This window comes from Mandrillus leucophaeus, unplaced genomic scaffold (assembly GCF_000951045.1).
Source record: "Mandrillus leucophaeus isolate KB7577 unplaced genomic scaffold, Mleu.le_1.0 Scaffold427, whole genome shotgun sequence".
In the NCBI taxonomy this organism is placed as follows: domain Eukaryota; kingdom Metazoa; phylum Chordata; class Mammalia; order Primates; family Cercopithecidae; genus Mandrillus; species Mandrillus leucophaeus.
The window spans coordinates 424,490-449,451 of NW_012104554.1; the positions used below are offsets into that span (position 1 = coordinate 424,490).

The 24,962-nt window shown below is 44.9% G+C and overlaps 1 protein-coding gene across 1 annotated transcript in view; it reads right to left on the reverse strand.

The window, feature by feature from the left end:
* Window positions 1-24,962, reverse strand: part of PLXNC1 (plexin C1) — a 160,130-nt gene that overhangs the window by 107,812 nt on the left and 27,356 nt on the right. The window contains exons 4-5 of the mRNA XM_011993157.1: window positions 24,212-24,312; window positions 859-973 (exon numbers count right to left, since the gene is read on the reverse strand). Of these exons, the coding sequence (XP_011848547.1) occupies window positions 859-973; window positions 24,212-24,312 (216 nt within the window). The remainder of the gene's footprint in view (window positions 1-858; window positions 974-24,211; window positions 24,313-24,962) is intronic.

A 24,962-nucleotide genomic window follows, 5' to 3' on the forward strand; every position in this document is an offset into this window, starting at 1 on the left:
AGAAAGTGGCCCATTTCCTTGTTAATGTGGCATTCAAACAGAACACAGTGAGCTCAACAGACAGGTCAGCTGGCTGCTGTACAATTATTCATAACAGAGGACTCCGTGCAATTATTCATAACACAAGAGCCGTCATTAGGGAGAAAATGTCTCCTTATAGCACCACTGAGATTGCAAGGCAGGAATTCCCTTTTCCCGTAGGGCATGGTTGGTATGTGCATCTGAAAATGCTTAAATATGCTCCTTGCTCCCTTCTCTCATCCAATGACAGGGCTGATGTGTTGTCAAGAGTGGTGCTGCCATAGCGAGGGCCCACTGGCTTTCCAAAGGACCTCACATGGGATAGTCACTGCCCACGTTGGCCTTCTCTCCATCTCTACCAAGACTGTTGGAAGCTATGTTCGTAAGATGGTTACTGGAGAAGACTCAACACATTAGGATAAGGGACCATTACACTAAACAAAATTCTGCAATTAAGCCACATTTAAGGAATCTCGTTGACCATGAATCTGAACTTCTTTTTTCTCTACTTTCAAAAGCAATATGTATTTCTACTACATTAGAAGTCCAACTCTTCTTCCAGTTCAACCATTGAGAGTCATCTTCAGCTCCACAAGACAACAAACTCCACGAGAGCAGGCCCATGATGTGACTTGGTTACTGCTATATCCCTAGCACCTTGCAGAGTAGACGGCATCTGGTAGGCATTCAATATTCATTAATGAGTGCTAAATGAATGGAGTGCTATCACTAAGCATGTTTGATTGCTAATAGATATTTTACACACAGAAGGAAGTCAGCATCCGCTGTGCAAAATGAGACAATACAATGAGGACAAATTAAAATCTTTCCTCTTACCTTGTCTTTACTGCTTCGAATTATCTGAATTTTAGGGCACTTTTTCACTCCAGACGAAATATCCAGCCAGTTTTCTAAGTTCTCTGAACGTACACAATCTCCTTGGAAAGTGCACCTAAAAAAATGCGGCAACAAAACAGCAACCCCAAAAATGCGTTAGTTAAAACTTTTTTATACTTGGCTTCAGTACAGAATGCCAGACTTTGTACAGTGGATTATTGATTTGAGAGAGAATAGGAACATGATGCTAAAACCATGAAAAGCAACAAGAAAACAGCAGAGCATTTTTTTCCATCATGTCTAGGAGCAAAGAACAAATGTAGACAACGTGTTGAACTTCGACTCCTGAGCCATCTCTAAAGATGACATCGCCAAATATATCCGAACACATCCTCTCATGGATTCTGAAATAAGGAACTCCCTTTTAGAAATACCTAGCAAAGAACAGCTCAAGGAAGAAAGAGTTCACATATTGTATAAATTTTAGGTTTGCTATTCATTCCCAGAATATCAACCTATTGTGTAACTTGATTTTGTTTTAAAAAATAACAATAATAAAGTTACTATTTTGTGCTTTGCAGTATGATAATTAAATAGAAATATTTCAAGGGCAGAGTCTGCCTAAGAATTTGATAAGACATTCCATAACCATCTGCTGCATAACATTTATTTAGACAGATACCAAATTATATCAAAAGATATAGGTGAAACATTTTTCCAGGGCCATTTTCCCAAGTCAGCCAGCTCAGAGGATGACCCAGATAAGTCTTAAGCTGTGGCCAGGGTCAACTACTTTGATAAAGAGATGCTCAGAAGCTGAGTGGTGAGATCACTGGCTTGCTTGATATGTCAGTCACTCTAGGTCACGCTAACTTGGGAACCCTTGCCTCACCAGATGGGGCACCGACCCGGCAAGAAGAACAAACACCAACAGCCATGTTATCACCAAAGGGTGCTGGACTCCATAGATAATCCATTGAATAGTGTCAAGGAATGAACAAAATACTTCTAGTACTACACCTCCTCAAGGCTGAAGATTAAAATGCAGGGGTGGTAAACCAGTGATGCTGAATTTTAAAAGAAACTGAAAACACATGAATCATAAGATTGAAAAGCAACCAAGTGATGACCACATTCAGCTACGGGGAGTCCCCGAGGGGATGTGAGCGGAATGAGGAATGGATGGGCCCAAATAGTGTATTTGGCTTCCTAAAGGTTTTATTTCTTCTCCTTCCTCTACTCTCTCTCTCTCTCTCTCTCTTAATTCTTAAGAATTTAGGCCTCATGGCTTCATCTTTGAGCTCTGTGTTAATCTGAATATGGCAAAAATAGAACAGGAAGTCAGTGAGTTTCACTAAACGTCATCCCCAAGCACAATACCTTTAGCATGTCACCGGCTGCTGACATTTGGGGAACCCTGCTCCCAGCGAGCACATCTGTGTTCCACCCCCCACTACATCTGTGTCAGTTTCTTCTCCAACATTATAACCAGGAGGATTTTCATCAGCAATTCTCCAAAGCCATACATTTATCTGACCCTTGATAGCTAGCTCGTCCGTCACGGACATTAAATTCAAATTAAACCGCCTCTCAATGTCAGAGAGAGTTTGCAACAGAGAGACAAGCACTGCTGGATTGAAAAACAGAATGACGAAGCTGGTTCTTTCGGTTGTATCTGAAATAGATCATGACTGTCAAAAACTCCCTGCCTCTCATGGGCACTCTGGTTTGTGTAAGGCACTTCCTCTGCCTATAAGAAAAAAAAAAAAAAAAAGCCGATTCTGAAGAGACTGGAGTACAAATATTTTTGTTGGCTCTTAATGCTGCCTGGGAGTCAAAGCCTAAGGCTGCCAAAAAAACAAGTGTAAAATATTTCATACAAATAGTACCACAATTTGCCAATTTGTAGGCAGAAAACAGTAGTGCCACTGAGTTATCACTCTCTTTTCTGAACTCCTATAGCATTTCTTGTCGGAAGTACGTATTTTGGTATTTAATCATATGCTGCCTTGAATTACAACTTAACTGTTTCCTAAGTCTATCTCAGTTCTCCCCAAGTAAGCTCTAAGCTCCTCAAAGAAGGGAGAAGGTCTTTAATATTTCTTTAGCAAATCCCTCAGTGTCTGGCAGCATGATATGCAAATACTAGGGTTTCAATAAATATTTTTGAATGAAAGGATGAAATATGAAATCTCTATAGGTCTTTTCCATTGCTGATTTTTCTTTCTAGAGTTTTAATTCATGTCTGACTCCAACTTATGCCAAAGAGACTATTTTTAAACTAAGCTAAAAGTTTGAATCTGGGGACCAAATTAGGGGGTGAGGTTTTCATTTTATTTTTTTGAAAAAAAAAAGAGAAAAGAAAATATATAATGAACCTTTCATTTTTTATTCTGCATAAGGCAAAACCAAAATCTAACTATGTTAAGCAACTAAACATAAATTCCTTGTTTGTACATATATATATAAAAAAAACCCCACCACCTCTGAACTCCTATTCCTTGCCTCTCACCAGTAAAAATAAAAAATGAAAAAATGAAAAGCAAACCATGACACCAAGTATGTATAACCAGATGGCCAGCCAACAACAGTATCTTATTACTTCTCAAATATTGCAGATTATAAAATCTTCATGACAGCATATTACTCATACATTTACATTTCTTACAGAGCAGATCTTGTAGCTCCCATATTTTAGTAAACAAAGCCAGTTACTCCGAAATATTTCCTTTCGAAAGCTATCACTCTAATTCCTGCGTGTTAACAAGAGCAACGGTCAAGCGCATAAACACTTGAGCCACTGCCCTAATTAAATTAAAATCTCATTGTCACACAGGACTCTGAGCGAGGCTGATTCTTCAGTGATGCACTCTCAGATAGGCTGATATCTTAATGGCTTCATTTCAATTTCTTCAGGCCAAGAATAGGAAGAAAATTGGATTTGGATAAGAATGGACATATTCTAGAGAAATTGGTAGAGATACGTTTGCTTTCTTGACTTATTGTTACTTTTGCTCCACCCTCTACTGAGGATCTATCCCAAAGTCCTCAGACTCCCAGTCAGTATTTTATTTTTCTAGTCCTGATTTCCAGTTAGAGCTAATACTTTCATGATAAAGCCTGCAGGCAGACACAAGCCTATTTGCAAATTAGAAAACAGAATCCGCCCAAATGCAAAGATTGCCTGAAGAAAAAAAAAATCCCCCAAACCAAAAAGTTAATTTAAAAAGACTTCCCTTATGTGAAAAACACTGTATGTAGAAACAATTCAGTCAATGAAACTATTTAAGAAAGCTGTTCTTGTTAGTTTGCTATAAAATCTGCTGTAGAGCTTAATGTATTCGAGATAATACTAGAGTTTGATATTGCCGTTCAGCTATGTAAGTATGTAACCACCCCCTCCCTCACCCCCAACAGATTAAAAAGAAAAAAAAAAAAAAAAAAACAGTTCCAAACCTACTCTGGCTCCGAGTCATAAACAGGAAGGTCCCAGACACTTGTTTCTAAGTTCACTGTTTGAAACTTAGAAAGTCTTTCTATACAATGGGTTTGCTTCCTGGGTTCTTAGAAATATGTGTAACCCATAGTATCCCTGAATAATTACCCCACCACACACTGGCATGGAGGGAATATTACTCTGTGCCAGGCACTGCTGGGAGTGTTTGCAGTTAGTTCTCACAACAACCCCACTCTATACGGATGAAACAGAAGCTCAGAGAAGTACAGTAACATATCAAGGCCACACAGCTGCCAAGTGGCCGAAGTCTTATTTCAGAGCCCACAAACTTGGCCCCCTTGCTGCATGCCTTCCTATAGATCCTAACCACCACTTAATAAAGGACATTCATAGTTCCTCCTGGCTTCCTGGGACCTCAACCAGTGGTTGGAGGGTGGGGCTGGGCCAGGACAAGGACACAGGGATGGGGACCCCAGAAACAGAGAAAAGAGAAGGTAAGGCAGAGACTGTAGGATGAAGAGGGTAGCAAGGATTTGGGGGAGAACACAGAAGCGGGGATTCTGAGAGGCCTCTAATTTTCCTCTATCACTAGCTGTGAATACAACACAACCACACAACTAGCAAGAGGTGAAAATTCCAGGTGGCTCTGGACTTAGAAATCCATTCTACTGCCAAAAAATTTTTCTTGCAGACCATCTGTTTCTAATATAAAATGCACTTTCCCCCATAGAAATAATGTTATAAACAGTGATTAGGTTTCCAGGTTAGCCCACAAAACCTACTTATCCATAATGTAACTTTACTACTATATATTTGCAATAAAGAATAGCAGAAAACAACGAGATTGCAGCCATTTGCATTATATAGCAGTTTTCGTCTTTACTTATTTGTGTTTCTGCTCAGCTGGTAGTCTGGGAACAGTGCTCAGCTGGATCGACTTTTAAATTTATTATTACAGTATTGTATTTATACAGCATTTCTTTTTTTTTTTTTAATGGGCATGGCTTAAATTATTAATTGTTTTCATGCCAACATAAAGAGCAGGGAGGCCCACCTCTGAAAAGGAGCCGAAGTTTCCAAGCAGGTAAAATACCCATGGGCTGGGCTGCGGGGCCTTGAGAGGCCGACTCTATCAGGCTAGAATCTTGCAGTAAAAATTTACCACTTACTCAACCTTGAAATAGAAACTCTGAACTCAGAAATGTAACTTCTACTTCCTGCCACTCAAATTTCATCAGCATCCTCTAATCTAATTGTTCACCAAGAGCAGACAGTCCCTGAAGGAATCTGATAACTACATATCAGGTAAGTGGCTTGAATGTGGGGGTTAGTGTGAACTGTTCCAAAGATTCTACACTGATATAATATCAGAAAACTTTTAACAAGGAAACAATCCAGCTTCTCTCTCTCCCAAGAAACAGGAGACTGCATCCATGCTGGGGGAGGGCTTTGCTATAAAAGCATCTCAAGGTCTTTTGCTAAGTGATTTGAAACAGATGTCTGCATTTTTAGAGAAGGCACAGAGCCCAATGGAGGGGTCAGGTAGTCCCCAGAATCGGGGGACTTTCTTGACAATTGCCAGTCCACGAGATGAGGAAACCAAGCCTACTGATTAGAAGAGAATAGGAAGTCTGTGACAAACTAAACTTCAAATGAAAGGCCTCCAGAGTCTTTAAGAGGGGAATGCCAAAACATAAGACTAGGAAAAATTGGAAAATTGGGTCTTCATCACTGAAGCTGAAAGTCAATCTACATGATAAAATTATGCTAATAACAGAGACAATTTAGAAATTTTTTTTTAAGCAAAAACATCTAACATGCCAGGCAATGTCTTTTCACATGATTTGATTCATTTATTATTCACAACAAACCTCTAAGTAGCTGCAATAATTGTCCCTGCTTCACAGATGGGGAAACTGAGGCATAGCTGGTTCCATATTGCTTTCCTAAGGTCACAGAGATAGCAAGCAGAGGAGCTGACCTACTAAGTCAGGCAGTGTAGCCTCAAAGCCTGTGGTCTCATCAGCTACCTATACTGCCTCTCAGAATAGCTAATAGTGACTGAGCCCATCTGTCTTTGTCTGTTTTGTGTTGCTATAATAGAATACCACAGACTGGGTAATTTATAAAGACAAGAAATTTATTTTTTACAGTTCTGGAGGCTGGAGAGTCCAAGGTCGAGGGGCCTGCATCTGGCAAGGGCCTTATTGCTGTATCATCCCACAGCGGGAGGTGGACGAGCAAGAGAGGGCGAGAGCATGCACATGTGAACAAGAGAAAGAGACTGGAATTTGCAGCCTGAAGCCCTTCTATGCTTGGCATTAATCCATTCACAAAGGCAGAGCCCTCATGACCTAAACACCTCTCATTAGGTCCCACCTTTCAACAGAGTTGCATTGGGGATTAAATTCCCAACACATGCTTTTCAGGTGACATTTTCAAACCATAGCACCTTCCTAGTGCCCATAGGCCAGGCATTGTTTCTGGGGACTTCTGGGAATTAACACAGTAATCCTCACAACCAGCCCATGAAGTAGGTGTTATTGTTACCACCTCCATGTCAGAGGTTGAGAAACGGAGGTGCAGAGAGGTTAGTTAGCATGGTATCTGGCACTGGCATCCATCTCTTACTACCACACCAAATTGCTCAAAAATTGTAAAGGCTTCCAGGGTAGCGACATCACAAATGCCAGCGTAATAGTAAGTAGATTCTTCCAAGACATGGCCATATAGGAAAATACAAGTTTTACTCAATTTCTCAGCATTTTTCAAACTGAACTGTGTTCCTGGAGTTGTTTTGGGTGTTAATATTAAAGTAGGGTTCTATTGCCAAGAAGCTGGGAAACACTAGTTAAATAAAATTAAACAAGTCTCTCTGCTGCAGGACTTTTCAGAGCCTTGAAGACGCCACCGTGCTTTGTAACTTTCCGAGACAAGAACGAATGATGTACCATCTTCCAGCTTTTTTGCTGAAGGATGTTCTGAGGGATGAGAAATTCTAGTCACACACATTGGGAACCGCTACCTGGTCTGGTTTAATGAGCAATAATCCACATGGCGGATCAAATTAGAAAACTTTGTGCCTATTTTGGCTAGTTTGGGTAACTCTTGTACCCAACTGATCATGGCCTATTAATTCTAAGCATCCTCTACAACCCATGCTTATCCCCCCCACCTCTCACCTGGGTTCCTGCAGCAGCCAAATGAGGTCTCCCCCTTCCCACTTCCTGTTTCTCTCATTAACCTCCACACCAACATCTGGGTTATTCTTATGCAAGAGCTGATGATGTTACTCCCTGCTTAAAAATCTCTCATGATACCCTTTCTCCCATACCGGACTCTCCTGTCTACATGCCTTTCAGCACCCCCAGTCTGCAACACATGTTTCCATGCTCATCTCTGACCCCGACACTGTGATCTGGCCCCTGCCTTTCTCTTCAAACTCATCCCCAGGTAGGTTTGGTTGATGAGTCTGTCGCTCTATCTAGACTGCAAGCTCCTAAAAATACCTGTCCCTGGTATCTATTCCATAGTGCCTCGAGGCATTTGATAAACACATACAGGGCAAACAGGCCCAGCCCTCCCGAGCGTGTGCTATCCTCACTGCCCTGAATGCCTCTGGGCCTGCAACACTTGGTGAAATCACGTTCCTTGTTCAAGGGCTATTTCAGTGTCCTCCTCTATGATATTTGCTCAGACTCCAGGCAAAGCAGTCACTCCCTCCTCTGTGTCCCCATGACATTTACACATGTTCCTAGTCTACACAGCATACTGCATTAGTTGCTGATTGCCTGCCTGTCTCTCCAGCTACACTGTAAATCCCCCAAAGGGAAAGGACCACTTTATTCACCTTTGCACCCTCAGGGCCTAGGACCACACCTGGCATTCATTCTACAGATATGAACTGAGAGCCCATTGGATGCCAAACACTCCACTAGGCACTGCGGATATTTCAATGGATAAGCCAGTTAAGTTCCTTCTCTTATTGAGCTTATAGTCCAGAGAGGCACACAGACAAAAACCAAATAAACAGACAATCATTTAAAATAATTTCAAATTGAGGTATGTCTTCTGCAGAAACCAAAGATATAAGAGAAAGGAACCTACTTCAGACAGGCTAGTGAAGAAAGATGGCATTTCAGCTAAGCATTCAAGGACGAGAACCATGAGAGCAGTGGGAAGAGGCCTGATGCTAGTGGCTCATGCCTGTAATCCCAGCACTTTGGGAGGCCAGATCACTTGAGGCCAGAAGCTCAAGACCATCCTGGCCAACCTGGTGAAACCCTGTCTCTAATAAAAACACAAAAAATTAGCCGGGTGAGGTGGTGCATGCCTGTAATCCCAGCTACTCAGGAAACTGAGGCACGAGAATTGCTTGAACTGGAGGCAGAGCTTGCAGTGAGTCGAGATCATGCTATTGCACTCCAGCCTGGGTGACAGAGCAAGACTCTGTCTCAAAAAAAAAAAAAAAAAAATTGTAGTGGGAAGAGCATTCCAGGCAGAAGGAACAGCATGTGCAGAGTATCTGAGTGCACTTAAAGTATGGTCTCTGCAAGGAACTGATGAAATAGACCAGCTTGGCTAGAACTTAGTGAAGGAAGGGGGATAGCGGTTGTGCAGTTTGCAAGCCAGTGACCCCAAGCAAGCCATGTGCCTTCTCTGTGTCTCAGGCTCTCCATCTGCAGAAATGCAAATAATAGTTTTCACCTGATGAAGTTGGGAGAAAAATGTACATCCGTTCTAAGAGTTTACAATTATGCCTCAATAAATATTAGTTGTTATTATATTATATGGGAAAATGGAACAGAAAATATAGGCAAAAACTTGGATGACATAAGCCAAAGACAAAATGGTAGTGATGAGAAAGGGATTTGGGCAATGAGGCTGACCAGATGCCCTTTGGCATTGCTCACACACCAGCTCAATGCCCAACATGCCTTTTCTATGTAAGGAGGCAGACACAATTCAAGGCTTCTTGGAGGATTCTTAATCACAACTCTCTTTCCTCCTAAATATTAAAGGATTCTCTGGAGTCCTTTCATGCCTTGAGTACCAGCTATTAGAGCACTCTGCACGGTGTACTGAAATTATTCCCACACTCACCTGTGAGCTTCTCCACAGCAGACCCTCATACATCTTTGTTTTCCCCAGGGCCTAGTACAGGACCTGGCCCACGGCTGGCATTCAACAAAAGGTAGCTGAATTGGGTTAAGAAGGAAATTTTAAAGTGACTAAATTCTTGTCTATGTTTCAGTGATACCAGCAGAAGTCATTTCACTGATTTTTGTTCACGAGGTTGGCCTGTTCACTGGCGTGGTGGAAAACCAGCCTTTGTCTTGAAACTCTGAGCTATTTAGCACACAAAAAACACATTTGCAGACTGAAACACTCACACAAAACCGGTGTGGCCTTTGCTCCTTGTGGTTCTTTTGTGGGCGATGAGTGTACTAAAAGTTGGTGTTTTCTATTTCCAAATGCAAATCACGAACTAAATAATTTAGGGGAGCTATTTAAAAAAACAACAGCTGGAAATAAAAATGTGAAAATGACACCTCTTGAGTCAGAAAGGTCTGGGTTCAAAGCTGCCCTCCTATATACTCCCTGTGTAACTGGGGGCCACATTCCTTAGCCTCTGTGGGCCTCAGTTTCCCCACCACTAAACAGGTGGCAATGATATTAAAACCCGATCCTCCTGAAAGCAGTATCAAATCCCACATTTGGCCCATCAGAAACAGTGCACCCTCCATATAGCAGAATAAAAGCATCCAAATGTTTAAAAAGCAAAAAACAAAAGACTGGCAGGAAGGCTTCGAATGAAGATCTGAACATTGTGTCTGGATATGGAGGAGATGCTGGGAACAGGACAAATACTAGGTCACAGAGACAAGTGAAAACATTTGAGGAATATTTAAAGGCCAATCAATACATTCTTATGAAAGTGCATGCTGCCTGAGATAAGGTCATTTCAAAAAAAATCTATTCCATTACAACATATATTTACTAAAAGGGATGTTCTTAATGGTGCTTGTTGGAAGTCAGAGAGCATCCATTAAAGAGATGGTGCAGGTAAGTACAGCGGAGGCTGAGGTCTGAGAACATCAGTCACTAGCTCCACTAGAGAACAAACAAATCCGGCTGGGCATGGTGGCTCACGCCTGTCATCCCAGCACTTTGGGAGGCAGAAGTGGGGGGATCATGAGGTCAAGAGATTGAGACCATCCTGGCCAACATGGTGAAACCCCGTCTCATCTAAAAATACAAAAATTAGGCAAGCATAGTGGCACGCGCCTGTAGTCCCAGCTACTCGGGAGGCTGAGGCAGGACAATCACTTGAACCCGGGAGGCAGAGGTTGCAGTGAGCCGAGATCACGCCATTGCACTCCAGCCTGACAACAGAGTGAGACTCCGTCTAAACACAAAAACAAAAAACAAAAAACAAACCCTGGCTTCTAAGCATGGCGACCACTTTCCCAGTGCCAACTGTCTGGGACACCAAGGGTGGAGAGTGCCCCTTAACACTGCTATCCCCTCTTCGCCTTCTGCTTTGCAATATGTAGAACTCACAGCTCCTCCCACAGCTGAAAAAGGAGGTGGAGAATCCGCAGGACACAGGTTGACTCCCAAACCCGTTCCAGGGTTGGAAAGCTCCCCCAAATCCCTTCCAGCATTCGCAGTAACCCAGATGCATGGACTCAGCCCATGCCACGGTAATCCAGTAATTTCCCGAGGCCCAAAGAACGTATTCCTCTTCGCTCCCCACCGCTTCCACCCCACAGACAGTTGTCCTACTTGCTTCTACACAATTAGTCAGCACAATGGGGTCCTCACACGAGAAGGAGGGGCCGTACCCAATTCCATTATCATTATCGCTGTCATTAGAGCCGCACTGGACCATAAAGAAGTGTCACCGCACAGACGTCAAGCTTGAGATCTGCACGAGGACACATCCCGGATTGGAAGGAAAGGAGGAAGGCTCTTCTGTCTCAAATTGTCAGCCATTCCGCTCAACAGTGCAATAGCCTATGAAGGCAGAGACCCCCAAAACTGAGTGTGCCCCTTCGGGTCTTGGCTCAGATGGCCCTTCTCACTGAGGCCTTCCAGGGCCCCCTGTTTAAATTGAGCGCCCCCTGCTTCCAACTAGCGCTCCCCATTTCCTTTCTCTGCTTTATTTTTCTTCACAGCCCTGTTTACTCTGTGACATGTTCTCTCTTTCCTCATTTATTTTTACACTGTCCATCTTCCCTCATGTCGTGCGTTAAAGAGTGTTCCCCCAAATTCATGACCATCAGAACCTCAGAATGTGACCTTATGTAGAAATAGGGTCTTTGCCGATGTAATGAGTTAAGGATGTCGAGATGAAATCATCCTGGATGTAGGGTGTCCCAGTGAATGGGAATTTTCTAGGAGAAAGGAGAGGGAGATTTGGACACACAGAAGAAGGCCATGTGAAGACCGGGGCAGAGATGGTTATCCTACCCCGAGCCAAGAAATACCAGGAGTCACCCGGAGCTGGGAGAGGTGAGGAAGGATATGCCCCTATAGCCTCCAGAGGGAGCCCAACTCTGCTGACACCTTGATTTCAGACTTCTGGCCTCCAGAACTAGGAGAGGATAAATTTGTGTTGGTAGTAATTTGTTATGGCAGCCTTGGGAAACTAAAACACTTCACTGGAGGGAACTCCATGAGGGCAGGGATTTTTTTTTTTTTAATTTTTGTTTTCATTTTAAGTTCCAGGGTACATGTGCAGGATGTATAGGTTTGTTACATAGGTAAATGTGTGCCACGGTGGTTTGCGGTACCTATCAACTCATCACCTAGGTATTAAGCCCAGCATGCATTAGCTATTTATCCTAATGCTTTCCCTCCCTTGACCCTACCCCGTGACAGGGGCCTATGTGTGTTGTCCCCTCCCTGTGTCCATGTGTTCTCATTGTTCACCTCCCACCTATAAGTGAGAACACGCGATATTTGGTTTTCTGTTCCTGCGTTATTTGCTGAGGATAATGGCTTCCAGCTCTATCCATTGTATCCATGTCCCCAAAAGGACCTGATCTCATTCCTTTTCATGGCTGCTCATTCCTTTTCATTCCATGGCACATATGTACCACATTTTTCTTTATCCAGTCTACCATTATGGGCATTTGGGTTGATTCCATGTCTTTGCTATTGTGAATAGTGCTGCAATGAACATGGGTGTGGAGGGATTTTGACCTGTGTTACTCACTGCTAGTGCTTAGAATCCCAGCGCTTAGGACAGTGCCTGACACATATCAGGTACTCAGCAAACACCTGTTAAATGAACGCATGGTTGCCTAAGCTTTCAAGATGGAGGGTTTTCTATGACTCAGGTGGGCCCTGAGTGCCATGTCTTTCTTATACATAGCAGTTATCACAAATGCTCCATTAGGGCCATTTGCTCCAGGCTCTCCCCTCTCTACCCACTGCCATGAGAGATCATGTCACTTGCCTGTTTCTCTTTGTTTTGCTCTAACGGCTTAGGAGCTGGAGCTGAGCCTAGAGTTGAATCCTGCTTCCACTACTTGCATAACCAGTGGTAGGCAGAATAATGGCACCCAAAGATGTCCACGTCCTAATCCCTGGAACCTGTGACTGTGTCACCTTATATGGTGTCTCAGTTCGTTTTGTGTTGCTATTACAGACTACTACTAACTGGGGAATTTATAAAGAAAAGAAATTTATTTTTTTACAGTTCTAGAGGCTGGGGAGTCCAGGGTCAAGGGGCCTGCATCTGGTGAAGGCCTTCTTGCTGCATCATCCCATGGTGGAAGGGCAAGAAAGCACGAGAGAGAGAGAAAGAGAATAAGAGAGAGAGAAGGGGGCCTAATGTATCATTTTATCAGGAACCCACTCCTATGATAAGTAACCCACTCCTGCAATAACTAACCCATTCCTGTGATAATGTCATTAATCCATTCATGAGGACTCTGTCCTCATGACCTAATCATGTCCGAAAGATTCCACCTCTCAACACTGTTACACTGGGGATTAAGTATCCAATACATGAACTTTGGGGGATACATTCAAACCATAGCACATGACAAAAGGGACTCTGCAGATGTAAGTTGAGGATCTTAAAATGGGCAGATAATTTTGGATTATCTGTGTGGGCCCAATGTAATCTGATGATGCCACACTGTTGGTTTTGAAGATGCAGGAAGAGACCATGAGCCAAGGAATGCTTCCAGAAGCTGGAAAAGGCAAAGAAGGGCCTCTAGGAGCACAGCCCTGACAATGCTTTGGTTTCAGCCCAGTGAAACCCATTGCAGGCTTGTGACCTCCAGAACTATAAGATCACAAGTGCATGTTGTTTTAAGCCGCCGAGTTTGTGGGAATTTGTTTCTGCAGCTGTGGGAAACTATACACAAGCTAAGGCTGTTCTCTATAAAGTGGGGATTGTAATAGTGCTTACTTCATGGGGTGCCAAGAGGACTAAATGGAACATGGCACAGAACGTGCAAGGTAGTGTCTAATGTATGATAAGCATACTCTTCTCCACCCATGCACACTGTCTCCTGGCCAGGCCTGGACTCAAGGCAGGTTTCCTGTGGAAGCGGCACCGCAGCCACCTTCTGAATGAGGAGCTGTCACATCCATCTGGACTTTTCTACTGCAAAGCCTTCTGTGACCCTGTGTTAGTCCATTTTTTGCACAGCTACGAAGAAATACCTGAGACTGGATAATTTATAAAGAAAAGGGGTTTAATTGGCTCATGATTTTACAGGCTGTATAGGAAGCATGGTAGTGTCTGCTCCTGGTGAGGGGCTCAGGAAGCTTCCAATCATGCTGGAAGCGAAGGGAGAACAGGTGTGTCACATGGCTAGGGCGGGAGCAAGAATATGAGGGGTCAGGTGCCACACTCTCTTAAACAACCAGATCTCCTGTGAACTCAGAGTGAGAACTCACTCACTATTGCAAGGACAGCACCAAGCCATTCATGAGGGATCTGTTCCCATGACCCAACCCCTCCCGGCAGACCCACCTCCAGTACTGGAGGTCACATTTCAACATGAGATTTGGAGAAGACAAAACATCTAAGACATATCAGGCCCTCTCTGCTGTATATAGCTTACCTCTCATGATGGCAGAACAGACTAACTCAGGCTACTGAAGAATACAGCCATAAATTACTGTGCACCATGGATTATACTGGTCAAGTTTCAGGGCAATCACAGTCCTGGTGGGAAGGGTCCCACCAGGTTAATGATAGGCCTGGGGGGCTTGAGAAAGGAGTGTCACTTGGAGAAGAACCCTCAAGACAGGAGAGCAAGATTAAAAAAAGGAGCTGGGATGTGTCCACAAGCAACCCATGTAATTCTTTTCATCTGTTACTCTGGGGTGTTGGGGACAAATATGTTTAGCATTCAGATGGCAGTTTTCTCTCGTGTGTTAAAAATACCCTTCTGTTACTCCCAACCCTTCAGAAAGTTTGACAGGAAGACTGACCACAGGGCCCTGCTGTTAGGCCGAGCGAGAAATGATCTCTTTCACAATCTCATGCATGGAACAGCCGAACAGCAGCTGAAGACCTAAAAACAGCCACCAGGGGCTGCTTGAAGGTCTTCCAACTGTCAACATGGAAGAAACATGTAGAAAAATATGGAGTGAATGTGAAATTTGTACAGATAATTGAAGGACGCATACAGATACCTTATAAGCAGCATGCCTGGGGCCTTGCCTCCACCCATGTGTACCCTGTGCGGGGTGGAGTACGAAGGGATGCGAGGGTGAATGCAAGTGTGCTCTTTCCTGTAGGGCCCATTTTCTGAAGAGGACCTGATTCCATCGTGGCACTAAAACCAGAGCAAGTGGGGTCCCATGGATGCACTGGGAGACGTACTACCTCTCCCAATGCGGAGGTACATGAAATTGGAGAATAGCCACCAAGTAGCTGACTCAGGAAGAGATGTGACATAAACTCACTCTTTACAAAACACACCAGAGGAAAGCGACCCAGGAAGGGTGGGGTGGGAGGCCGGGAGAGCCTTGGATTAACATGGTTCATCTTCCACATTGCCAGCGGGATAATCTTTTTAAAACACAAATATGGCACTGGAAGGCCTCTGCTTAAAACCCTGTCATGAGTTCCCAGCACCCGCTAGTAAGGTCCACCCTGAGAGCCCACCCAGCACCTCCATCCACTTCCTTCCTTCTAGACCCAGTGCATAGAACTCCGTCTGCCAGTCTCTTCACAGACCTCTTACTGCACTGGTTCTTCTGCCTGAAATGCCTCCTGACCACTCTTACCCTGGTGAAGGTCTACCCAGGGTTCAAGGCCCAATTTTAAGGCCACCTCCTCGTTGAAGCCTTTCCCAACCTCAGGGACAAGTAATGACTGCCTCCTTAGGCTTCCACCAAATGACAGTTGACACAACTTCATTGCCTACCAGGAGCCAGGCACTGGGCCTACGATGATGTACATTATGTGATTTAATTCTCTCAGCAAACCTCTGAGGCAGGTACTATTATTATTATGATTTTTGAGACAAGGTCTCGTTCTGTCACCCAGGCTGGAGTGCAGTGGTACAATCACAGCTCACTGAAGCCTCAGCCTCCTATGTTCAAATAATCCTCCCACCTCAGCCTCCCGAGTAGCTGGGACCACAGGTGCACGCCACCACACCCAGCTAATTTTTGTATTTTTTGTAGAGACAGGGTTTCACCATGTTGCCCAGGCTGGTCTTGAACTCCTGGGTTCAAGCAATCCACCCACCTCGTCCTCCCAAAGTGCCTGTAATCCCAGGATTATATGCCTGTAATCTCAGCACTTTTTGCAATACCTGACCAATTATAAATGCCACTTTATAGAGGAGGAGAAGTGGCAGAGATAAGACACTGGCAGGTCACACAAAGCCCAGATTCTATCCAAAGCAAAATGCATTTGGGACCTGATATGGTTTGGATTTGTGTCCCCACCCAAATCTCATGTTCAATTGTAATCCTCAATGTTGGAGGTGGGGCCTGGTGAAAGGTGATTGGATCATGAGGGTGGATCCTTCCCGAATGGTTTAGCACCATCTCCTCAGTGCCGTTTTAATGATGGTAAGTGAGTTCTCTTGAGATCTGGTTGTTTAAAAGTATGTGGCACCTCCCCCACCCGCCTTTCCTCCTGCTTCACCCATGTAAGACATGTCCTGCTTTCCCTTCACCTTCTGCCATGATTGTAAGTTTCCTGAGGCCTCCCCAGAAGCTGAGCAGATGCCAGCATCATGCTTCCTGTACAGCCAGCAGAACCATGAGCCAACTAACCTCCTTCCTTTATAAATTACCCAGTCTCAGGTATTTCCTTATAGAAGTGCAAAAACAGACTAACACAAGACCTTTCCTCTGTCCTCATAGGCTGTCCTGCCCATGTTGCCAGCGTGGAAGTCAGCCCTCTGCATTTCCCATGCAGCCCAAACAGGCCACTCCTTCTACACTCCCTACTCAGTAACCGACACCTCTGTCCACCTGGTCACCCCAGCCAGATGCCTGCACTCCTTCCTCTGTAATCTCAACACCAGCTTCAGTGCGATAACTCACCCCAGTGAACACTCCGAGACTCAGCGCTGGTGTCTCTCAGAAGCCCTCCCACATTTGACTCAGGTGCCCATCTTCTGGGGTCTAACCTGGTGCCTAGCCCAGTGCCTGGGACACAGGAGGAATCAAGTGTATGCGTGGGTATCACTTGTTTGTTTTCTTCATGAAGACTGAGATCAAAGGAGAAAGGATACATCTTCCAGAAAAACAGTGGCCACCTTGAGATTTTATTTTTCATTTTATGGCCTTATTTTTAGTGTGTCCGACTCAAAGGGGAATCCAATTAATCACTAAGCCCTGTCAATTCTATCTTCCAAATAGCTCTCTAATCCACCCACTTCCTTCCCACACCACTACTATCACTCTAATTCAGTTCCTGGTCTCTTGCTGGTTTATAGCCACCTGCTAACTGATCTGCCAGCTCTTCTCAGTCCCCTCCGGTCCACCTTGCACCCCAGAGTTCTCGTTCTAAAACACTCATCTGATCTGGTCACACTTTTAATTAAAGCCCTGCAATGGCTCCCCAAGGTCCTTCCAACAAAATTCAAATTCTTTAATGTGACTTGCAGGACCTTCCCTTCATCTGCCTCTGCCTATCTTGACACCCTCATCTCCCAGCACCCCCCAGCTCTCCTGTATGCTCGTCCACACTGAGCTTCAGGCCAAGCTCGCCTGGCCTTTGTACAGCCTGATCCCTACACCACCTTCCCCTGCCTCATCTTTACCTAGCTGATATCCCCCTACCCTTCAGGTTCAGATTAGATATCCCTTCCTCCAGGAAGCCTTCCTTGACCTGTTAAGTTTGGGTTAGGTATTTCTTATGTGCCTCCATGAAACTCTACAGTTCCCCCATGCTAGCCCTTATGACACTCTATTCATTCATCTCCTTTACTTATTGATAAGAGTGGATTATTGTTCCCAATTCTTCAATCCATCCTGTACTAGAATGACACACTCACACTACCTTTTTACCAGGTCACTTTGCAGAATCTTCCACTAGAGTAGGTGGAATATATTTCCCTGCTCCATGGATATTGGGCTTGGCCATGCAGCTTGCTTTATCAATGGAATATTGGTCAGCATGATGTGAACCAGGGCTTAGAGTATGTTGTCTAGTTTAGCTTGGTCTCTCATGCTACTTCTATCTGCCTTAAGAAGAGCATGTACAGAATGAAAAACATGGGAAACAGACCTGAACTCAACTTTCAGCTTGACATTGACCCCACCTTTCTTCCCATAGCTAACAGGCTGACCCATGAGCAAGAAAAACAAATGTAAATAAATCTTTGCTCTTTTAGACCACTAAGGATTTGGGGGTTGTTTGTTATACAGCATTACTAGAGCAGAAACCTAGCTGATACACATTATATCCCTCATTAGATTGCAAGCTCTATACAGACAAGAAAAAACTGTACCCAGAGCACTGAGCATAGGACTTAGCACACTGTTGTGCTTAAAAAATATTTGTGATTGGATGTAGGATTGAATGAATGAATGTTGGCCACTGATAAGTCTGCCTTCCCAGCTAGCATGCAAGTTCCTTAAAGCCAAGAATGGCATCCGATTTATCTCAATACCACCTAGCTATCTTATGCCCCAGATCAGACTCTCATTAGGTGTTCAATAAATATTTGTTGAAATTAAATAATTTTGGATTTTATGGGCTGGCTTGGGAGTCAATCCTTAATTTATGACATTGTTTCTATGGGAAAATGCATTCTGCATGCCAAACAAACTTGCAAATGAACTTTTGGAACCTCACCCGTTCATTGGTTCAGGATTGCCAGTTTTGTGGAAATTCGTAACTGAACACATGTGCTATGCTTTGCAATATGGGAGAAACTGAGAAACTGCTTCCAAACCCAAGATATTCAGCCTGCAAAAATTCACTTTCCACCCACACAGACAAATTCAGCACAGGTTGGATCTGAGGTTCCAACAATAAAATACTAGACTTTTTAGAGCTCATTGTTTATCTAATTGCTTTTTATCTGCTTATACTGGATGCCTGTTCTTTTTTTTTTTTTTTTTTTTGAGACGGAGTCTCACTCTGTCAGTCAGGCTGGATCTTGGCTCACTGCACCCTCCGCCTCCTGGGTTCAAGTGATTCTCCTGCCTCAGCCTCCCGTGTTGCTGAGATTAACAGGCATGTACCACCACACCTGGCTAATTTTTGTATTTTTAGTAGAGACGGGGTTTCACCATGTTGGTCAGGCTGGTCTCAAACTCCTGATCTCAGGTGATCCACCTGCCTTAGCCCCACAAAGTGTTGGGATTACAGGCGTGAGCCACCGTGCCCGGCCTGGATGCCTATTCTTAACATGGGATCAGAAGGAAGTGAAGATAGTTTGCTTGCCTCTCCCTACCATTCCACTTTCTAGACATGCATGCAAGAAAACTCAACCTTCTCAACAGAGAAAATAAATTATTTTTCTAAATAAATCCATGACATTTAAAATAAACACAGTGGGATGCTCTACCATCGTAAGAAAACATCCCCCTTTAGAATTCCTAATTTTGAATGGTACGGGCAGCTCCACATGAGTCACAGATCTGAGACTTAGTTTCATTTCATTGCAGGCCACAACCCAGGCTGTCTGAAACCAAGTGATCTGACGTGGCTGTGAGGCACCATCGCTCCATGACTTCAGAATGTCTTATAAGACTTAAGGCACAAGTCTCAACCTGCCATTGGTAGAGTTGACCAATCACTTAGTCTATCTCATTCATTTAACTTACTTTTTTTGAGCACATTTCAATAAAGAGAGGTAGAGAAGTAAGGTCATTCCTAATAGCGATGGGCCATGAAGAAAATAAAACAGTAATGTCACTGTGAGTAAGGGGAGGATATTGAAGACTGGGTAGGCAGGTGCAGAGAGATGAGTGCTCTAGGACCAGATAGTCAAGAAAGAGTCTGCCATAGAAAGATGTGGGGAAGAATGCACTAGACTGAGGAAACAGCACATGCAAAGGCCCCAGGACAGGAACATGCTTAGCATAGTCTTAAATCAGGATGTCTGGGGTTGAGTAAACAAAGGAGAGAATGGCATGAGAGGTCAGAGAAGTGGTGGAAGGCCAGATCATAGAAAGCCTGGTATGCAGGTCCTGGCAGCAAGGGAGTCAGACTGAGTTCTAAGATGGAAAGCCAGGGGAGGGTATTAAGCTGGGGAGTGACATAATCCGATTTGGATTTTAAATGAATCACTTTTCTTGGAGAGCACTGGGATAGGGGTGAGGGAGCAAGAGCAGAAGGAGGCTTTTGACTGTGCATGGTGGTCCACGTCTCTAATCCTAACACTTTGGGAGGCCCAGGAAGGAGGATTGCTTGAGCTCAGGAGTTCAAGACCAGCCTGGGCAACATGGTGAAACCCTGTCTCTACAAAATACAAAAAAAAAAAAAACAAACAAAATAAAACTGGGCATGGTGGTGCACACCTGTGGTCCCAACCACTTGGGAGACTGCAGTGGAAGGAACACCTGAGCCTGGGGAGGTCAGGTTGTAGTGAGCTGTGATTGTACCACTGCACTCCAGCCTGGGTGACAGGATGAGACCCTGTCTCAAAACAAACAAACAAACAAACAGAAGACTATAACTCACAGCCAGTTATCAACAGAAGCCCCCATGTCTTCAACCTCTTCTCAGATTGTTCCTTTCACCTTCTCAATATTACTGAAACCAGCTCTCCCTCGAGGTCACAGCTTCCCCACGCCCCTCTCAAGGTCTGGCTGCTTCCTCTCCCTCATCTAGGTGTCCTACTTGTGTCTTGCAGCCTCTTCTGGAAGATCCTTCTTCTCTCTTTCCAACACTTCCTCCCCAGCTTCGAAGCCCATGCTGTCGGCTCAAACCACCCCAGGTCCCTCCTCATTGTGATTATTACAGACCACTCCAGCCCTGGTCACTTCCCTTCGTTCCTTGAATATGTAGCTCCTCAATCTCTTGGTGACCACAATTTCCACACGGATGACGAAGCCATTTAGTACTCTGGTAACCACCTCAGTTCCTTGACCCCTCTCTGCCAATGATCTTGACAATCATATGGCAGACCCTGTCATTGCCAATAACGCCACCCATCCATGACCTCAATATCAAGCCCCCACAGTCCAATAATTCCCCTTTCCAATTCCCTAGTTCCAACTATTTTTTTTTTTTTTTTTTGAAACAGGGTCTCACTTTGTCATCCAAGCTAGAAAGTAGAGGTGTCATCTCAGCTCACTGCAACTTCTGTCTCAGGGACTCAAGCAAGCCTCCCACCTTAACCTCCCGAGTAGCTGGGAGCACAAGCACATACCACCACACCCAGCTAATGTTTGTATTTTTTGTAGAGATGGGGTCTTTGCCATGTTGCCCAGGCTGGTCTCAAACTCTTGGCCTCAAGGGATCCACTCGCTTTGGCCTCCCCAAAAGCTGGGATTACAGGTGTGAGTCACCGTGCCTGCCCCTAACAATCTTTAAACTCAACCTCAACTTCCAACATAGACCCTACCACCTTTTCATGTCCCTACCCCCATCAGGTCCTTACCTCCCTCCTTAGAGCCCAAGTGCCATCATTATATGAATCAACATCCACGTCAATATCATCATCCATTCTTTACATGCTCCCTCAGCACCCTGGCCACTCTCTCCCTTCTTGATATATTTTCTGGCAAAGCCCCCAAACTGGCTAGAGCTAACTTTTCTGAGTCTACAGCTATACCACCAGAGCTGAATGCAGCTTGAGAAAGACAAAACCATGCTTACGGCTCTCACTTTAAACACAAGACCACCAACCTCAAGTGGGCCCTAATGCTGCCTGGCAACTATTCTGTATTTCTCTACTCTGTTCTCTCTCCCAGTCTTCCAGTCCACTCCTTCTCTCTCTTTTCTCCTCAAACCTCCAGTGCTTCCTCCCCAACCTCACTCTCAATGGCCTTAGGCCACTGAAAATAATGTGAGCAATAGGAGAAGACAAAACACAGGGCTCTGCCACCTCCCCATGCTCAGGCCCAGATTCCCTACCTTCCCTCCTATCACTGAGGGTGAGGGGCCAGTGCTCCTGTCTGAGGCTGGCCTCCCTGCTGGCACACCAAGTCATATTGTCTTCCACCTGCTGAAAGACAACAGTCCACAACCCTTCTCTCTCCTGTATCATCCATTTCTCCTTCTCTTCTGGAATTTTCCCAACAGCGCAGACATGCACTGTTATTTCATGCATCTTAAAAAGACAAAACAGGATGGGTGCAGTGGCTCACGCCTGTAATCCCAGCACTTTGGGAGGCTGAGGTGGGCAGATCACCTGAGGTCAGGAGTTCGAGACCAGCCTGGCCAACATGGTGAAACCCCATCTCTACTAAAAATACAAAAATTAGTTGAGTGTGGTGGCACATGCCAGTAATCCTAGCTACTTGGGAGGCTGAGGCAGGAGAATCGGCTTGAACCTGGGAGGTGGAGGTTGCAGTGAGCCGAGATCATGCCACTGCACTCCAGCCTGGGAGACACAGCCAGAGTCCGTCTCAAAAAAAAAAAAAGAAAAAGAAAAAGAAAAGAAAAAATTCTTTGGACTCTACTTACTCTTCCAGTGTTTGCTTCATTTTTTCAGCTGTCTTTCTCAGTAAAGCTTCTCTAAGCTGTCCCTGCTTAAGATCTTATTTTCCCATTGTCTCTAGTGGATTTAGCGCCACTCCTAACAATGGCATTCCCAGCAGTCACCCACTGTCACCTGCTAAGTGCAATGGATCCATTCTTTTCTTCTCCTGCTTGACCTCTCAGCTGAATCTGACCCAGTGGATTGCTTCCTCCTCCTTTCTTTCCTTGGCTTCCAGGAGACCACCCTCTCCAGTTTTTCCTCTTCCCCTTCTGACTGCTCCCTCCTTATTTCTTGTTCTGTTTCCCCTCCTTCTCCCCAACCCCTAAACACCACAGCCCCTCAATGCTCAGTTCTCAAACTTCTCTCCTCAATCAACACTCACTCCTTCGTCTGGTCTTACGGCTTCTCTAAGTACCATCTAAAATCTACCAACTCCCAAATTCATATCACCAGCTTGGACATCTCCCACAGGCTCCAGAGCTGAGCTTGTTAATATGTTAGCTGCTAGCTCCATGTGGCTATTTAATCACCACCATCGTCGCCGCCATTATCGAATTGACTCCTGTGCACAGCTCTACAAATACAGACAGGGGTGCTACATAAATGAATGGATCTAAAAGATTATGGCAAGACTGCTCAGTGAGTGCGCAACAAATAAATCCCATTCGTGATCAGTGAATTATTCATGAGCATTTTTCTGGCCCTTGCTTCGTTTGTCTGCCAGTGACTCTGACGGAAACAGCCCGGTAAGGAAGCGTAGCAAATGGCAGGGGCAATTATTCCTCTTGCTGCAGCTCGAATTGTGCCTTCCCCCATGAACTCTTAATTAATTCCATCCCCATATTTTTGGTTTGTTTCCTAAACCTCTTGCTTGTATTGCATTTCCCCCTCTCCCTTCATTTCTCTTGGCTGCCTCACCGTTCAGTCCCCAATTCTCTTCCTCCTCTTTTCTAGTCCCAAACTGTCCCCTGGTTCAGCCTTCAGCATCTCTCCACCTGCTCTGCTCTTTCTTATCCTTTTCACCTTTAAAAACTGAAAGCACCAAACTGACAGACACTGTTATGGGTTTTTTTCGTTCTCTCTCTCTCTCTCTCTCTCTCTCCTGCCTGAGCTGCAGCGAAGGCTCTCTCCTCCTTTGCTTCTCCGGCAAGAGCCCCAGTACTGGGTTGCCATGGCGACGGCGAATCCAACCAGGCCGGGCCCAGGGACGCTAGGAAACTGCCATGGCGGGGAAGCTGCTCCGAGTCGCCCCTGAGCCTAGATGGGTCGTGAACATCGTCATTCCAGACCAGGCTGGGCAGATTCTGCCCGGAGACTGAGATTGTACATCAGGCCCACAGCTGCGCGGCGCATTAGGAGACGGCGCCATCAATAACGAGGCTTCTGCGGAGCGAACAGAATACATGACATGATGGGGATTCAACGGAAAAATTTTCAAACATCTCTATTCTTTTATCTTCTCGGAGGGGGGACCTTTTGCCTCTCTCTTGAGTCTTGGAGAACTCTGGAGAAAGTAAAAACCAAATCTGCCTGCTCTCGCCAGTTCTCCTGAAGGCCGCACACCTGCCCCTCCCGCCCCCAGCCTGGGGAGCCCCCCGGTCCAGTGATTGCATAGCACGGACGCGGCTGGAAACATCTTGGAGAATTCATTAGGATTGCACAACGAGATTTTAGTCGAGGAAGAGATCAGTTCCCTCAGGTCACTGGAATGGATCGTTAAAGTAGGGCAACAAGTGTTCTGCCGCATGACACTTTTTCGAAAATGCGAGTTGGTGAGAAAGAATTCAGGAGATACCTTTGTAGTGGATGGCACCAACCGCAGTGAGGGTCTGTGGCTGTTAAACACTCCGAACAGGATTTGTGTTTACTGCAGTTTGCAACACGAATTCTCCTCACCTAAAAAGAAAGAGGACAGTGGTTCAGACAGAATGATAAGCAACAGCAGCAAAACTACAACACCTTATCTAATGAAAGGCCAAAAAGAGCCTATTTATCAACTTGCACTCAAAACACCTTCATATTGGCACTGGGCAGTGGGTCTCAAGTTCTAGGACATGAAGTCCTTGTATGGAAATCACCTGGGGAGCTTTTGACAGTGCATATTCCCAGGCCTCTGCCCCAGAGACTCACTAAGTCTGGGGGCGGAGCCCAGGAATGTGTATTTTTTTCATTTAAAATATTTTTTTCTTAAAGACACAGGGTCTCACTATGTTGCCCAGGCTGGTTTTGAACTTCTGGGCTCAAGTGCTCCTCCCATCTCAGCCTCCCAAAAGTGCTGAGATTGCAGGCATGCACCACTGTGTCTGGCCAGGAATCTGTATTTTAAGAGCTCTCTCAGGTGAGTCTGACATGCAGTTGGGTTTCCGATCTGCTAATGATGATTTCCATAGGGATCATGGAATCAGGTTGCCTGGTTTTCATACAGAGACAGTCCATGTGTGGCCAATGGCATTTTGGAAACGAGCATTAGGGAACAGCAAAGGCTGTGTCCCAGGAGTGTCAGCAGGAGGTTGGCACTCAATGTGGAAATGAGGAGGACCAGGGAC